At 34.6% G+C, this 18,516-nt stretch overlaps 2 protein-coding genes across 2 annotated transcripts in view; one reads left to right on the top strand and one right to left on the bottom strand.

Moving 5' to 3' along the window:
• Positions 1–602, bottom strand: part of LOC126965154 (protein virilizer) — a 28,009-nt gene extending 27,407 nt beyond the window's left edge. Inside the window, exons 1-2 of the mRNA XM_050808615.1 lie at positions 426–602; positions 42–333 (exon numbers count right to left, since the gene is read on the bottom strand). Of these exons, the coding sequence (XP_050664572.1) occupies positions 42–333; positions 426–485 (352 nt within the window). The 5' untranslated portion in view covers positions 486–602. The remainder of the gene's footprint in view (positions 1–41; positions 334–425) is intronic.
• Positions 603–8,858: 8,256 nt separating this feature from the next.
• The window catches only part of LOC126966429 (low-density lipoprotein receptor-related protein 2), a 221,594-nt gene continuing 211,936 nt past the window's right edge, over positions 8,859–18,516 (top strand). Inside the window, exon 1 of the mRNA XM_050810470.1 lies at positions 8,859–9,085. Coding sequence (XP_050666427.1) covers positions 9,007–9,085 — 79 coding nt within the window. The 5' untranslated portion in view covers positions 8,859–9,006. The remainder of the gene's footprint in view (positions 9,086–18,516) is intronic.

The following is an 18,516-nucleotide window of genomic DNA, read 5'->3' as shown; positions in this document are numbered from 1 at the left end:
AAATTTGAAAATAAGCTAATAGTAAAATATAAGGTTTCTACCTCTGAGTACAAGTCCATCCGTAGGTATTTTAGGTTGATCTGCGACATTGCTGCATTCCATGTGAATCTGTCCATTCTGACAATAGTCTAAGCTACCTAGAGCTTCAAAAGTGCACGCTCCAGGCTTACTTAAGTCGTTGACAAAGAAGTCTATGTGAAACTTTGTAGGATTTGTAGCACCTAAGCGCACACCACCGGGGAAATCACCTTCGACTCTCGCCCCAAGCGGAATAATACGTATTTCTGTCACAAACACCGACTTTGGAAACTGCACTAGATCTAAGTTAAGTTCCTGAATAGAATAATATATAAATTAGTAAATTTATCATCACTATATACTTTTACCTTATGTTAAAATGAATGTGTATATGAATACAAATTTACCTCACTCGTGTCGTGGGAGAAAGTATCGAAAAACAAAAGATCTGCTTTATCGGAAGCCATCACTATTTACTTTCTGACTCTTTCACCCATTTATATATCTTTATATTTTATGTGAATAGCAACAATAAATCATCACTTTTATCATCTCTCACAAAAACAGAACTCTCGTCTGACGTCTCGACAATGTGACAACTGACAGATCTAAACCACAGAACATCAGGTGAAAACTGACAGGACTAGCAGAGATAACATAGACCTACGATATATTAGCGAATAGACGTACAAAGCGTGCATGAGAGAAGAAAATCTGTAATAGAGATAAAGCAAGATAGAAAAGGAAAGTGAAGTCTTTTGTTCCTGTAGCTAAATTTTGAATGACAAGTCATAAGAAGTTAGTCACACTTGGCATTTATAGCTCCTTAGTATTTTGACAAATCAAAAGTGGCCACCCATTATCGGGCTGTTAGGTCGTATACACGCTAATATATTCTAAAGGTTTATAATCGGTGTCGCCTGAGAGTTTTTGTTTTAGATAAATAATATATTTGGACCAATGGGGTTTGATGTCAATACACATGTTTACACCATAGCTTTCATTGTCTAGTGTATAAATATTTCTGTAACAATACGATCTCAATGAGTGATAGTGTTGTCGCTCCATTATTAATATTGTTTGTATATATAAAATATTTTTATATATTTTATATTAGAGGTATGTGTCATGAATAAATACTTACGTTTGTTAGGGATAAAAGAGATGGTCAAGTTATAGAGAATAAAGATAAAAAATCATTTTACCTACCTTTACTTAGTAAAAATATGAATTTATTGAAATATTGTTTTAGATAAATAATATAGTAGTCCCAAGAAGATTAGTGATATGTAATTTAAAATAATTAAAACAGAATTTGCTTCTATATTTACTTCTAAGACAGACGACTCAAGTGGTTTCTCGTCATTTAATGATTGGGCAACAGACTAGCCTGGCATACATAGGAGCAGAAAACGGCTACATGAGAGATCATTATATTATAATCATGATGCATCATTTTTCTGTGTTTAAAAATACTCTAAATTATTTAAAAATGTTTGTTTTATTGCAAAGTCTATGCATATCAGACAAATAATTATAAATGCGCCAAATAAAATAAAGATGACTTGGAATGTTATTAACTGGGATGGGTATAAAATGTTAAACTCGCGTCAGGACACGTGGAACGAAAATTCGTAAGACAGTCGTTGAAATTATCGATGAAAGATTTACACTTCTAACTAATTATAGTTCGGATATTTCAACTTAATAAACAGCCAGTCATTGCACCAGTTGGTGTATCATTGTGATTACGAAGCCGAACCACCGCGAGGTCGAGAAATCGAATGTCAGCTGTGAAATATTGTTACAGATTGATTATTTGGTAAGCGTTAGGAAGCTTTGTTGTGAGCGAAGATTCTTCCTAAGGTGAAATTTGTACTTGCATTTCTTTGTTACTTATTATATTGTTTAAATTTATTTATTATATTATTTTGTTTCTAACTTCAGCTAACATAAACCTCTTGTATCAGTTTTACAGATTGGCGATGATGATGCTGGTAATAAAGATACTGAAAGAGTCGTTGAAATTATGGATGGAAACTGATTTTCATGAGAGATAAAATATTTAATGTAAAATAATTGTAATATTTCTGAAGTGTTAAATTTTTTATGTAATTCCCTAACGATTGCTAAATATTCAAAAATGCACAAAGTTAATGTTCAAGTTTTCACTTGTGCCGGCACTCCCGGAGTGCAGCCCGTATTTTTTTCTGACATTCCAGTCTCTATCACACCCACTCTTATCTCCTCCACCAGCGTTGCTGAGTCGTAACATGTTAGAGAGAGTAAAATTTTCAATTTCCGTTTTGCAAGCCCTGCAAGAATAATTAAAACCTTTAAATCTCTAAACATGAAAAAAACTGCTGATATATGAGGCATTTCTGTTAGAATTTTAAGTTCCATAATTAATGTCATAGCACGATATCTTACAATTATTTCCTGTCCTTCTGAAATATAATAAAATAACACCAATATTTAAGTCGGGATGCAGTTCTGACCCGAATAACTATCGTCCTGTGTCGGTATTGCCGACCCATGGTCAAATTTTTGAAGAAATAGTTTTAAGCCAAATGCTTACTTACTATTAGTCTCATAAGTTACTTCATGAGGTTCTATCCAACAGTTTCCACCCCAGTGCAGGAGTCCGACAAGGATGTATAATTTCTCCATTACTGTTTAACATCTACACAGAACTGATTATGAGAATTGCTTTGGATGGTTGGACAGACGGTATCACTATTGGAGGACAAAACATATCGAACTTACGCTACGCGTATGATACCACCCTCTTCGCAAGTAGCATCCCTCATATGGAAGAGCTACTACACAGGCTGGAAAACGTTAGTCTTGATTTTGGCCTCAGAATTAATCGCAGCAAGACCAAAGTGATGATTGTCGACCGTGCTAAGAACAACACGCCAGAGGTTAAGAAAGTAGCAAATTGCGAGGTAGTGCCTACTTACATATACCTGGGGGCACTTTTTTGATGATTTCAAATAATGGCGGCTGCATAGACGAAATCAAACGACGCATGGCAATCTCCAGATCGGCTATGGATAATTGAGGAAAATATGGAAGGATCGCAATATCACTAAAACCACAAAAATACGACTTGTAAGGGCTCTCATATTCCCCATATTCCTAGACCCTACGAGAAAGTGAGAAGAAAAAGATGCTCTTGAGATTTGGTGCTGGAGAAGAATGCTCGGTATATCGTGGACCGAATTCCGAACCAATGAGTCCATTCTTCGGGAGCTCGGCATCGAACAGAGACTGTCCACTACCGTACAAGCTCGCATTCTCACTTTCTTCGGGCATGTATCGCGACGTGGAAGCGACTCCATAGAACGCTTAATAGTGCAGGGTAAAGTCGAGGGCACTAGACCAAGAGGCAGGTCCCCGATGAGGTGGACGGACCAAGTGAGGCAAGCTGTCGACGGTACTCTGCATGAATGCACGAGAAGAGCGGCAGTTCGCGACGAGTGGCGTCGCATTGTGAAACAGGCCACTAACCTCGACGTGACGACCACGACCACTCTGACAAGAGTGTAACGCCGAAGAAGAAGAAGTTACTTCATCTATTCAAAACAATGATCAAAACAAATGTATTAAGAAATTCAAAAGAATTGTCAAAAATTGTTTGTGTGGTAAAGGTTACTATAACATAAATGACTTACTTAATGGTACCACTGATCGGGAATGGAACGACCGCCCACAGGCAATTAAATAATAAATTTTACTGTACGATTTTACATAGTAACCATATTTTTATATTAAAAAAGAAGCCCGCTAAGTTTGTTGCACCTGTTCTTCTCTGGTCTGAAGCATACCTATTGGAATGGGTGGTTTTTGACTTTCAATAAGTGATTTTATATTCTATTTAGAATAAAAATATTTAAATTTGAAAATATAAATGGGTTCGTTTAAAACAAGGTTTTATTCAAAGTCGTAGTGTCCTGGAAACACCGTACAAGGAACCTCATTCCACAACTTGTTTCAATTTGGAAGTAAAAACCTTTAAATCTGCACTGTGCAGGAGTGCAACACATGCCGGGGATTATTTAGTAATTTGTGGAATTCGGCGGCAGGAATCAGGTCAAATAGATCTTTGGAACATGATAAATAATTATAATAATTAATAAATAGAATTATGACTGTTGAAACTTGGCTTTGCAGATTATTTTAAAAACACAATGCATAAACATAAACATTAAGAAAAAACAATACATAAACTAGGAACTTATTGAAAAGAAAAAGATCACAAAAAAGTATAAGTATTTGAACTAAATTTAAAGTTTATAATAAAATTTAGAACCAGTAACAGTTTAGTAGTGATAACAATAATAAGTTACAATTTTTTCTTCCCATATTGCGTATATGCAAAGTCGCATTCTTTTTCTGAGTAGTGACTTAACCGAAGTAGTAAAATTATTCCAATTCGCATTTGCTGCGTTTATTATTCTACATTTGAGTTCTTCCATGGATGACGACGAGACTTCATAACCTAGGAATTTCATGTGACCCCAGACATAGTAATCAACCGGCGTTAAGTCCGGACCGACGAAGGCCCGGAATGGCTCATCCTCGCCATATCCAACGATTTGAAAAATGACTATCGAGCCATCGCCTAATTTAGACTCCAAAATGTGTAGGAAATCCTGTGACCTTGTAGCCTCAGGCTTCGAGGAGGTCATTGAGATTATAGATAGACACCAACGAATAATCTTGACGAGCAGCTTCACTATTATATTTGCAAAAGCTGTAACAAAACACAATATCGGCGTATTCTTCATTTGTGTAATTTGGATGCACACACTGTTCATTTTGATCAAGCTCTCCATATTTCGATCCAAATTAAGAAGTAAACTACAATCGTCAGTGTATTTACTTCAAAAAACACGGCACAAATTTGTAAAACAATACCTACCAATGCACGCGTGAAAAGTTTTTAAGATAGAGCTCTTAGAAAACTTTGTTTTTCTTTTCTTAACCTGCCAGTTTGCTTTCTTTATTGGCTTAGGTACGTATTAAAACCAGTTTGCAAAATACTCAAACAGCGATTTCAAGTTAAGTTCGAATACGAATTTCCGTCAGCTTCTTTTGAGATCTTTTTTTTTTCAGTTTCTTTGAAACAAGTTCCTAGTTGTTATGCATTGTTGGAGACCTTAGAAAACGGTTGTGCTTTTAAAATAATCTGCAAGTTTCATAACGTATCTGATAGTCTCTTGCCAGATTTTGGCGAGTCAACATCTTCTGAGGATGCCTCGTGTAGAGGCGAAACCGGGGGCGAATTGATTGAAGACAAATATAAGGTGGAATTTACACTCAAGATTACTCAAAAAAATTGGATAAGTTTCGTAACGTTTTTTGAAATAGGTGTCAAATGAAGGGCTATTTGGCAGATGCTATAACACCTCCCAGACAAACTCTCTTAATTTTTGCTAAATGGCAACATATTCAGTATAAGCCTTAATGCATGTTAACCCGGGTTTTGCCACTTCCTAATGCCAGAAGAAGCTTGTGTCTACTATCGAATTCCTTTAGAAAGTCTCGGAGTGGGGTAAAATAAATCTGATCCAATTTAACTCTTAGAAGACTCAAGTTTCCGATACCCACAAAAAAAGCCCATTTGTCGAATCACCACTCTTCGAAAATACTTCCCTTAAACCCTCGCCTAGTATCGAAATACGTGGTCTCGAAATCTCGAGCCAATTCCGCGGTCATCTGGAAGGCCCACATTGTACCGTTCTACAAAGCGTAGGTCCGGCCACATATGGAGTATTGCTGTCATCTTTGGTCTGGCGTACCCCTGTGTCATGCTCGAAACATTTAACCGCGTACAACGCAGAGCTTCTCGAATTGTCGGGGATGGTTGTGTAGAGACGTCACTTCCTCCACAGAGATTTTCAAAGAACTTTCTTCTACGTACAACCAAGCTGTGGAACGAGCTTCCTGGCACAGTATTTCAGGGACGATACGACATGGGTCCCTTTTAAAAACACGCGGACACATTTTTGATTCCTCTAGTGTGGCAAGAGAATGTGGGTGGCGGTGACCACTTAACATCGGGTGACCCGTACGCTCGTTTGACCCCTCTTCCATAAAAAATGCTGTAAACAACATTTTACATTTTTCATCGTTTAATCGTTAGATATAAGAACAGATTATATTAACGATACAAATATTTTTTAAACTTTGTCCGCCATAGCTTTATAATTAGTTTATAAGTGTTTGCATATATTTAAGCCGACTTAATCAATATGATGTATGGGCTACTAAGGAATAAAAAAAACATTTTACAAATTTCTTGCTTTTTTGAATTGTGTTTTTATGTCATCAAAACTAGCCTCAGATACAAAATAGTAATATAGATTTTTAATACAAGTTAGGGATAGTAAAATGAATAATGCTTAAATAAGTATGTTCCTTACGTAGGTACTAGTATATTTCAGTTATATTACGGTATTTTGCTATTAGTCCATTGAAAAGTTACATTTGGGATTGCGTTTTTAGAGGGCGCAATTAAATTTTTTTGATATGGAGGGGGGGTCAATGTAAAGCTAAAACCAAGTTTGTGGGGTCACCACCCTTGTCCCACGGTCGCCATCTTGAAAAGAGGGGTTGAAATGGTTTTTACGATATATCTCTTAAACTATTTAACTGATAAAAAAATTGTGAGCATTTTCTGTTTCAAATTAAATTTTCTACAACTTTGGTCCAGTAACGTTTTGTCGTAGAACTATAAGCGAAAAACGCAAGCTTAGGCCTAAAAATGTAACATTTCAATGGACTATGTGGGGTCATTAGGATTTTCCGTTGCAGAAGAGTGTTAGAGCTGTTAATACTGCAGTTGACAGCTCGCTTATAGATAATCATTAAAAAAATATTATTTACGTTCACAAAAACACTCACCAGTCCAACTAGTGATTCTCTTTGTTCAAGTTCAAACACCAGAAAGAATGAAATTGTTATATGTTGTTATAGTAAGTACTAAAAGTCTCCATTACACATAGTAATAGTTTAAAAAAACTAAAAAACACGCTTTTTATAGAAAACCGAAATAAAAAATAGAAAATACTTATTAGTTTGGTTTATTAATAAAAGAACTAAAAAAACGAAAAATGTTTTTTTTCTGGCCGTTTAAGTGGGTCAAAATCACGCCCAAATGGGTCGGTTACAACAATGGCTACAAACAAATAAATGACTTTAAGGGTTGACTATAATTATGACCAAATATGTGTATATCATATTTATACGATAAGTTATAAAGTATTTAAAAGTAATATTAATATGTAAGTGTATAAGAATTTTTAAAATATTAAGTAGTAAATAGATATTTAAATCTTAAAAATTTGTTGTGCCTACATTTTCTACAATGTCAGTACAACTTAAGATACACCATCATGATTATTATAATATCATTGTAGAATGCAATAAATATATTGAGTACACTTTTTAGGCTTCGGTACCTACATAAAAAGGAAAAAACGGAACCCATATAGGATCACTTTTATTGTCCATCGGTTTGTCTGTCTGTCAAGACCCTTTATCTCGGGAACGCGTGGTGGTATTCAGTTTAGATTAAAACGATTTGCTCAGGTTTACAGTCAATAGAAGCTCTGAAAAAAAAACTTCAAAGTTGACTTAAAAAAATAGGCCTTAACTGTCGTAAAAAAACTTATATTTCGAGACTCTGAATGGAATCAAAATTTATAGGATAGGAGGACAACGGAAAACTTGGCATCTGAAAACTATATATTTGTCATTAAATCTTAAAAAAAATTGTACAGAACCCTTGATTGGCGAGTCCGGCTTGCACTTGGTCGGTTTTTTAATACTGTCCCAGCCGCTGTTAGGAAGATAACAGCTTACGCTTTATAATATAAATTCAAAGGTTTCATTAAAAGAAGACTCTGCTGTAAATTTAACAACTGAACAGCAGAAAAACTAAGCGATTGGGCAGCATCAGCATGGGACACGATATAAATATTTTATGAAAATTTAATAACTAACCGCAAAGTATTTTTTTAAATAAACTGTATGTTCTTAAAGAGTGCAAAAAGAATACTAACAGAGTTTCTGCTGCCGTCTCTTCTATCTCAGAGCGCCATTGCTTTTGAAGTGGCTGTGGTGCTTAACATCGAAATAAATTCTGATTCCTGCCGCCGAATTCCTCCTTCGCACGACACGGTTCAAATTAAGATATCATCCCCACTATCTGGATGTGTGGCATTCCTACACAGTGCGGTTTTCAAGAAACTTTCTTCCACTTACAACAAAGCTGTGAAATGAGCTTCCCTGTGCGGTGGTACCTCGAAAAAAGCGCGTATACCGGCAACGCTCCTGTGATTCCTTTGGTTTTGCATCTTGCTTGAAAATCAGCGTTGATCACTTAATACCAGGTGACCTTACAAAAAAAAAAAATCAAATCCAATCAAAAAAAATCAATCCAATTTTAAACTAAACCCTTTCTACAATCCACGAATACATCAAACCCTCAAGAAATATAGAGCGATCCTACGTCTTACAGCTTGGCTTCCAAATTTACTGACTAGTTTGGCATTTTAATTAAAAGCCATCTCAAATTTTCTTTCGATTTTACAATAATTAAGTAGTTTCGGTCTTGTAGAACTTGTTACTGTCTTGAATGACACAATTATTAAAATTTAAAGGCGATTCTAGAAATCTAGAGTTAGCAGATTTGAATCATCCTTGACCTTATGTCGTACAGAACGCGGCTGCATCGCTGTTTAGGTTTACCGGCCGCAATAATATAGTCTGTACGCGATCATTGCGCCAACTCCGGCAACCACGGCAAGTGGCAACTCAGCAAACGACACTCAGTCAGTCGCTGACGCGCTACGAGAGCACACGTATTGTCGGCGCGCATATTATTCACACGTCACCACTTTCCAAACTCCGATAAACTTGAAAACTTATTCGTGCTGTGCTGTGTGTGTTGTGTTCATGTGATTTGTGTCTGTTACAATGCGGGGCGCCTGGGTGGCGTTCTGGCTGCTGGCTGTGACTGCATCAGCGGCGAGCGCCGACACGAGGCACTTAGCAGGTGAGAACTGAGAAAGTTGAACCACCTTTACTAGTTACTACCTACATTATATATCACAAAACCACACAAACCGTTTGTTAGCACAGGATTAAGTTGTTTGAAAGTTTTGCTGTGTGGTGAATCTAAACTACGAAGTTGGAATTGAAAGTTACAATCGAACTACAATTTGCCGATGAAGTCCTGCTTCGAAGTTCCAACTAAATCTATTTACAACTGAGAGCTAACAAGTTAACACAGCGTCTTGTTATAATGAAATTTCTGTACTTCATGTTGCCCTAGTACATTTAATATAAAATTTATACCGAGGTTATTAATTAGTGGCGGTTTTTTATGTGATCCTTCTGATATTATTTAAAACACATTTCACTGGGCAACAAAAGGAATAGTTATGGTAATAAAATATATTATCTTATTTCAAAATAATGTCGAATAACACAGCAACTTGAATGAAGAGTGAAAGTAGGGTATCACGAGTGAAATGCCGGCGATGTAAAAATGCCACTTTCCAAAATAAAATATTTCGTTTAATTTTTATTTGTCCAGCGCTTATAGAGAATTTAAATAAATAGGTATTTCGCGACGCCTTGACACTAGTTTTTAAGAGTACCTTCATTATAATAAATAAACGTAAAGATATGTCGAGTGTTAATATATTAATTTAATGCTTTATTGCATTTAAAAAAAATATGCTTACGCCTTACATTGATTCAGATTATAAATTGTAATTCATAAGTAACACGTATGTACTGCGATCATAGAATCACGTCTAAAAGATATCAACGCGCTCAATTTATCAATAAACTGTGTTTAGTGTTTATCAACACAAAATTATCAATTTATTTCGTTGTTGCTTTCTTTAATGAATTTTTGTTGAGTAATGTTGTGCAATAATTGCAAAAAATATTCGGTCGTAAGTTTTAAATAACCAAAACTCTCGGCAAAATTTTATTAAATTTTTGTTAAAATTTTCCATCAACCTTTAGACAGGTACGAAGAGATAATGGATGTGACGATAAAAACCAATTTTATTTATGAAAATATAAGATATATGAAAATTAAGATTTTTTGTTATTATTTCAAATGAGAAATTTCGTGATGTTTGTGGTTTAATACTATTAATATTTTTTATATATTAACCAGCTGGTTCCTGATGGTAAGCGATCACTGCGAGAACAACATTAAAGTCATTTAGTATTAGTTAAACCAAAGATTTGGAATTATTTAAGAATTTAGTTTATATTATTATTATTAGTTATTGTAAAATTTAAAGTCATTTAGTAATAGTGTTTTGGCAAAGCTATGTACACCGTAATTGTTGCACATATCAGACACGTTACCCCGTATGTATAAAACTAGTTTGTAAGGATAATATGTGTAATGTGGTTGTACTTAATAAATAAATAAATAGGAACGTTGTCAGAATTTAGGCGCAAGTGTTCAATATAAGAGTAACCAGCGGAATTGTTGCACAGTCTCTATGTGACTGAGTCTAATATTATACCTGTTCTAGATGTTAATATATACATAAATAATGTAACTAATTCCAAACTAATAAATTTTTTCGGTAATTTCACTATCTACGGCGCCCTTCAGACCGAAACATAGTTAACAATGTAATGTTTACACATTACTGCTTTACGGCAGGAATAGGCGCTGTTGTGGAACCCATAAGCCCTAGCCGGCATCCTTTGCAAAGGAGCCTCCCACTGATTTACCAGTACTCTTAAAACAATGAACGATGTCCATAATGGATACTTTTACGTTACGTGATTTATATGTTATTTTATTATGTTAGATACATCCACACAAACACACACACACACACATGCAACCGTATTTTTGTATTATGGATTAGTAAATTGATAGTAATTTGCTAGTCATCCTAAATTTATAATCTTAACTAGCTGTAACTTTTTTATTTAAAACCCATGTTCTGCAATCAGTTTTAGCTTATTTTCTACTTAATATAATAATGTTGTAAACAGGGACAGATTTAAACTTAATGCCGCCCCTGGGCACCGGAAAAAAATCCGCCCCAAATACTGGAATTTTACTTTTATTTTTATTTTTCAAATCTAAAATAACTAATTTATTGCAGAAATTTTATTATACTTTTTATATGTATTCTAAAAACATGAATGTAAATATTTGTTTTTTTCTAACAATTATAAATTTGTCACTAAGGGTGACTCATAATAGGGTATGTATGCATGAATTTTAAAAATACTTAAATTTGATTTTTTACATCCTAAAAATGATCAAACAAATCAAATTATAGAGAAAAACATTCTTATTCAATTAAAAAATAAATATTCTTTCCCGGCAAGATATTTCCGCTATTCCAACGCGCCATTTTGCGCGGGGTTTCTGTGACGTCAGAGTCTATATTGTGCTAATAAATGTATGGCCGGCTTTTCCTTCGGTTATACTGCGAAAACTACTGAACCGATCAGAATAATTCTTTACATAATTTACATTATTAATTCTTTACACAATGAAATATAAGTATAAACTTATATTTCAACTAACTTAACTTGTAACATGCATATACCCTATTATATTACCTACATCAATTTTTTCACAGGCCAACACGTCTGACTTTTTCAATTGCGAATTGGTCGATTAAATCTTCGCAATCTAAATACTGAAGTACGTCGTATTCGATGCATAGAATAGCTAAGCTATTGAGTCTATTAGCAGTCATAGTAGAACAAGTATATATATGCATTTACTTATAAAAATATTATGTATTACTATCTTCTTACATAACAACTCTAATGTGAATAGAAGCTATTTTGTATTTTTATTCAATTAAACTATAGTTCTTTAAAAGGAATAAAAGGCATTTATTTTCTCAAAATTGATTCCTTTAGAATTCTTTTTGATGTCATTTCTAATAACTACTAGATACTACTACCGCTTCGGAAACAAATGGCGCTTAACCGGTAACGGTAAATAACCGTAATAATACTTCTCGTTCTAAATTGGTTAATAAACCTATAAAACAGTTTTATGGTGAATTTTAGTATTTCGTAGGTTTATCTTGGTATACTTCACCTACTTATCATGTCCTACTCTATATTAAATCACTTTATTTGAACAGTAGTTTTTATTTGTTTATTTATTTGTATAAAGAAACATACAGCTAATTATATTACATAAAGGTATGATAATCGATAAATATTACACCAGCCAAAATAGTTCCTAACGATGCTTATTGAATCTGAAATACATAGTGAAGTTTTAAGACTTATTAAAAATAATTCCAAAAAAAAATACAAAAGTTTAGAGCCAATAAATTCACTGATACAAATATAACCTTTACCAATTTTTTTTACAAAATGTACAAAATCGTACTTATAACATCGAAATATGTCTATGTGGTTATAACAGTCACAGACATTTTATGCACAGACCTAAAATTTAAAAATGTCTCAATTCAATGTTGGTTATTAATAGATTGAGAGTAATTAATTGAGAACTCATTTTCATAAAGTTACAATAATTCTGAACTTGAAGCGCGTACACCTTCCTTAAAGGCCGGCAACGCTCCTGCGATTCCTCTGGTGCTGCAAGAGAGTGTGGGCGGCGGTGATCACTTAACAACAGGTGACCCGTACGCTCGTTTGTCCTCCTATTCCATAAAAAAAAAAAGATAAAGCGTGTAAAAGTGTATCATTATTATTATGTAAACCTGTATTTTGAGCAATGTACACACACTAACACATAGTGACATACAAATCGGGAGTGTGGCTTGTCACGCACTCTAATTAACCTAGCTTGTTTTCATCGATTGTCTAGCAGAAAGAGGCTCTATCTATCTATAAAATATCTATGGTTTCAAGCATACAGCTCGGTAAGACCGAAGACAAGACTAAATAAACAAACCTCGAGATTAGTACGCGCGACACAGCTACTATCAATGCGTTGAATTGAAACATGAGAGTCCGGCATTGACCACCGGAAGCTACGTCTGACGTGTCCAATGAGCTACTTCCGGCGCTTGTGCGACGCTCCCTAGGCCCTATCTCCACGCCGTAAGGTGCTAATTGTGTTAGCTGACGTGTACAGATCAATGAATGTTCTGTTCTGCTGTTGTCGAACTTCAATGATTTCTTACTTTGTAATCTAGCTTGCGATGTGCCCCGACTACGCTCACAAAAGATAAAATGGGGTAACCCAATAGTTATCCTCAGAAGATAGGCTGTCATGATGGACAAACATTCACAAATTGCGACCTCACTAGATATTGTACCTATTTATATACAGTATAAATTATGAAGAATATCTTTTACTATAGTTTCATGATTCAGAAATAATAAAAAATATCTACTAGAACGATGACACTACAACTAAAAAACCTTAAAAATATAATATAATTACTAAAATATATTATTAAAAGGAGTCCCTTTAGGCAAGATTCCGAAGATACTATCAGCGTTCCCCATTTGAATAGCTAATAATAATACGTATATTATTAGCTATTATATAATATTAGATTAATTTAATAATGCTTCTTTCACACAAGAATTCCTTTCAAATAATTTTCTTCTTTGCTTAATAATGATAATGGTAATGTTTATAGGCCAAAATATTAAAACAGTTTTTTGCATTTAAAAATATAATAAACCATTTAAATAAGATTTATTTGCTGTTAATGAAAATTTATTGTTGTTCTGTAGACAGTTTAAAGCAATCAAGCATAAAGGTTATGTTACGTTATGTTACGTCACTCATGTCTTTACCACTTTTCCGCGACGTAAACTCTGTCATTTTAACACATCTTCATTTGAAGAGATTTTAAAAAATAATTTGAAATACCTAAGTTTTAATTGAAACTACATTCACATTTATCGTATTCAGATAGGTACACGGATCATCGAAATTTGGATTGATTGATGAAACCACACGAAAAATTTTCTGCTGTACAAAGTATTTTATTTATTTATCATTTTCTAAATTGTGGGTTGTTTACTAGTGGATCCAACAATCGTTGTTTTTAGCCGAAGCCAAAAAATTATAATATTATATAGCTATTCCATCTTTATATATTGTTCTGAACACACAGAATTGCCAACATGGTATAAATAAAAGTTCATAAAAAACAGCAAATACACAATTTGATGTGTTTATGCAATAAAAATGAAACGCATCTTTAAAAAACCAGGACAAAACTTTCCAGAACTTACACGCTTCATGTTGGATTAGACAGTAAACATTTTCTGTCTCGCTCTGGGGCACGGTGCGCGAGCGAGACGGCTGCGCTAGTCGTGAAACCCGTTCGAGCGCCTTGAACTTGTATCAGTGCGACACGATATTAACTCGCGAATAACCATTAAACAGAGAATGGACTGCAGAACTGGATCATTAATACTTTTTTCAGAACTAACTCGAGTACCAGTGGGAGGCTTATTTGCACAGGAAGCCAGCTAGATTATGGGTAACACAACTGCGCCTATTTCTGCCGTGAAACAGTAATTTTTCTGCAGTGTTTCGGTCTGAAGGGCGCGGAGCTAGTGAAATTACTGGGCAAATGAGACTTAACATCTTATGACGCATGGTGACGAGCGCAATTGTAGTGCCGCTCAGAATTTTTGGGCTTTACAAGAATCCGGAGCGGCACCGCATTGTATTGGGCAGGGCGTATCAATTTCCATCAGCTGAACGTCCTGTTCGTCTCGTCCCTTATTGTCATAAAAAAACTAATTCGATTGTACGAGGGACAGTAATCGTAAATTTAATCGGGTCTCCCTGTTGTTTACAGGATGGTTTTTTGAAAAGGGCGGTGATGGTCAAGTCGGAAACTACGAGACTTAGAGAAAAGTCGTGAATGGAGTCATGCCCTCGATTTATAAGAAACCAATAACTGCATATTTAGTTTTTTAAAATTTTGACGGAAATCGACCCGAATGTTGGGAACGGAAAGGAGGACCTCTGATGATGGAATTGTTCTGCACTTTTTTTATGGAATAGAAGGACAAACGGGCCTCACCTGATGTTAAGTGATCACCGCTGCCCACATTCTCTTGAAATACCAGATTAATCGCAGGAGCGTTGCCAGCCTCTAAGAAAGGTGTACGAGTAAACAATTTGTTATTTTAAAACGATATCAATCACTTCTAGGATTAATTATACAAATAGAATTTGTAACTAAAATTTATGAACGATGCGGGACTCGAACCCGTGTCTCACGGATTCCGTGTGAGCGCTCTTACCAACTGAGCCAACCGTTCGAGTGACGCATGGATCGTAAATCTTGTTGTCTTGTTCAACTCTCAGTACGCGTAACTCAAATAGACATTGACTAAAATAAGTATATGGTTTGAGTCACAAAATGACTTTAGGTGGAGCTTACTGCGATAAATCGCGAAGCAACTGTCCATGGATATCTGCAACAGCATCGGTCAAGTGATGTGTTCCCGGCCTTTAAGTTGCGACTTTGCTTTAGGCTTGAAGGTCCCTTAGTCGTATCGGTTTAAATTCAAATTCAAATATTTTTATTCAAAATAGGATGTGACATCACTTATTGAAAGTCAAAAAACTACCACCCATTCCAAAATGAATGCCTCAGACCTGAGAAGAATGGGCGTAACAAACTCAGCGGGCTTTTTTTTCATCGAATAAATATGTTTACAAAGTAATATTGTACAATTAAACTTATTATTTAATAGCCTGAGGGCGGTCACTCCATTCCCAATCTGTAGTATCATTAAGAAAGTCATTTATGTTATAGTAACCTTTACCACACAAACGTTTTTTAACAATTCTTTTAAATAACGTAATACTTTTGTTTTGAATATTTTCTGGGATCTTGTTGTAAAAGCATATACATCGCCCCACAAAAGACTTACTAACTCGACTTAGCCGAGTAGTAGGCATCATCAGTTTATGTCTGTTCCTGGTGTTAACATTATGGTTATGACAGTTTCTGGCAAATTCACTTATGTGCCTATGAACATACATTACATTATCAAGAATATATTGAGAAGCAACAGTCAAGATGTTAATTTCTTTGAATTTTGCTCTCAATGATTCTCTAGGACCTAGGTTATAAATAGCAGCAGCAGGTGGAATCTTCCATTTTGACATAATGTCCTTATAATTTATGTACTTGCACAATAACAATGACATAACAATGCAATGATCGTACCAATTGTATTTTCCAAAAAAAAAAACACAAAATACAAGTAGAGTCTATAAAATAATCATAATCTAGTCCCAGGCTGTCCGATCACTTAGATATTCAGCTGTCGAGCAGTAGGATTTACAACAGAGCCCTTTTTTAATGAAATATTTAAATTTATTTATAGATAACGCTTGCATAATAACTGGGACTTTATTATAAAAGTGGATACAACCCTTAAAGCTATTATGTATCTTATGGAACCTAGTAGAATTAGTTACAAGCAATCCCTTATTTTTAGTGTTATAATAATGAAAATCTCTATTTAATTTGAAGGTCTCTAGATGCATATCCTAGGATTCAATTATTCTCCGACTGTGTTATTTGCTTCAAAATAGCAGAAACCTTTTATAATTTGGATATCCTTCATTACATACGTTGAGCCTGAACAGTGGCTAGGACTTTATAATAAAAGTGTACACATTCACCCTTAAAGGTATTATGTATCTTAATAACACACTGAACACAGTTACGCAACGCGACAGGCAAGGAAGCGAGTTGCGCCATCATTCACAATATAATCGATTGAAAAAACTCAGTAGGTTCGATTCTCACGCGATGCAGTGAAATTATCAGGAAGTGTTACGATGTATTTGATCTATGCGCGTGCGCAGTTTTTTTCGTAGATTCGCCTGTAATTTGCCTAGAGCTTAACATTTTGTAGAGCTGAGTATATTAAGTAAAAAATAAGTGTAATCTTTACGCGCGATTGAAGTAAAGTAATAATAATTATCTAGTTACCTCTAGGAATAATTACCAGATACATAAATACATTATTGCCATTTGTTTTTTATACATTGCCATTTGTTTCCGAAGCGGTAGTTGTTTCTAGTATATTAGAAATGACATGAAAAAGAATTCTAAAGGAATCAATTTTGAGAAAATAAATGCCTTTTATTATTAGATTTTATTTTTATTTTTTTCCCTCAGAAACGCTGATGATATAACCTCATCTTTTTAGCAAAGTTGGCATTTCATCCTCTACCTAGAATATATATATCAAGTGAGATTTTATTTATTTTACAAAGAATGATATAGAGTTATATTGATATTAATCATTAGAAAAAAAAACTTACACTTTTTACAGGGCACTATCAGATTTTGATTTTCTCTTTATTTATTTTTATTGATGAAAGAGTTAAATATTCCTGGGATTCCGCCATTTCATCCGATTAAGTATTATTTTTATTTAATTTTATATTATATTTAGTTTTAAAATTTCACTAATTTAATAATATAATTGAAAATAAGAAATTGAAGGTTATATTATTAATTACCACATAATATCAAGTTGACGTTGTTACTACATTTTAAAGATTATTGCTGAATGGGCTCGAAACCTTTGCCTGTCCTAACAATGAACGAAGAAATCATGAGCCAGATGGTACAGAAACGTAGAGTCAATCTCATGAAAAAATACCCGCGGCATTAAATGGAACTACATAATTAGGTGTTATTCTATTACGTGTAACAGTTTGTCAAATCAAGTAAAATACATGTTAAAATTATCACTGAATTTTTAAGGGAGTCAAAACCTGAAGACACCAAAGAGTGGTATATAATTACTAGGCTAGCATCATTCATCATATATATATGATTGCGGCCTATGGACTTATATCCCGTGCCAATAAATAAAAAAAAATGTGATTGCATCGCCGCGTCCGCGAGACTTCTTTCATGGACTCTAACGTCTCTCCGTAATCGACTTCCGTTGCATTGTCGTCCAGTTACCTCTTTATCGCGCCTAAAGTTGTTTTACTTCAATAAAAGTAAAGTCTTTCCAGTGATCTTACTCGCTGTCCCTCCAAGAAGTGGACCAGTAAAATGTAATGGAAATTTCAAATGTATCACATACCTAATTGGCTATAAACCGACACACTGAACCGGTCCGAACAGGTTTTCAGCGGTTATTCTTCGATGTTCTTATTTGAGTAACTGGTTTGCTTTAAACGGTATATATTTTGGCATAATAATAACTTGATAAAGTCCTATACGACATCTATTTAGAGTTAACAAGTCCGTGTCGAGTCCGAACAAGAAGGGTTCCGTAACATCGTATGTATTAGATATAACACTATTTATAATAATAAATAAATAGTAATTAGGTAGTAAAACCTTAATTAGGCACGCGGAGTTCCTTGTGTGAGCGTTACAAAGCCGTGACGGCTAAGTTTCATTCGATACCTACAAAATTGCGCGCGCCTGACGAAGTTTTCAGTTCAAAAACTCAACTGGAATCTCATAATGA

Source organism: Leptidea sinapis, chromosome 1, assembly GCF_905404315.1.
Source record: "Leptidea sinapis chromosome 1, ilLepSina1.1, whole genome shotgun sequence".
Lineage (NCBI taxonomy): Eukaryota > Metazoa > Arthropoda > Insecta > Lepidoptera > Pieridae > Leptidea > Leptidea sinapis.
This window is presented reverse-complemented; position numbering and strand designations above follow the sequence as displayed.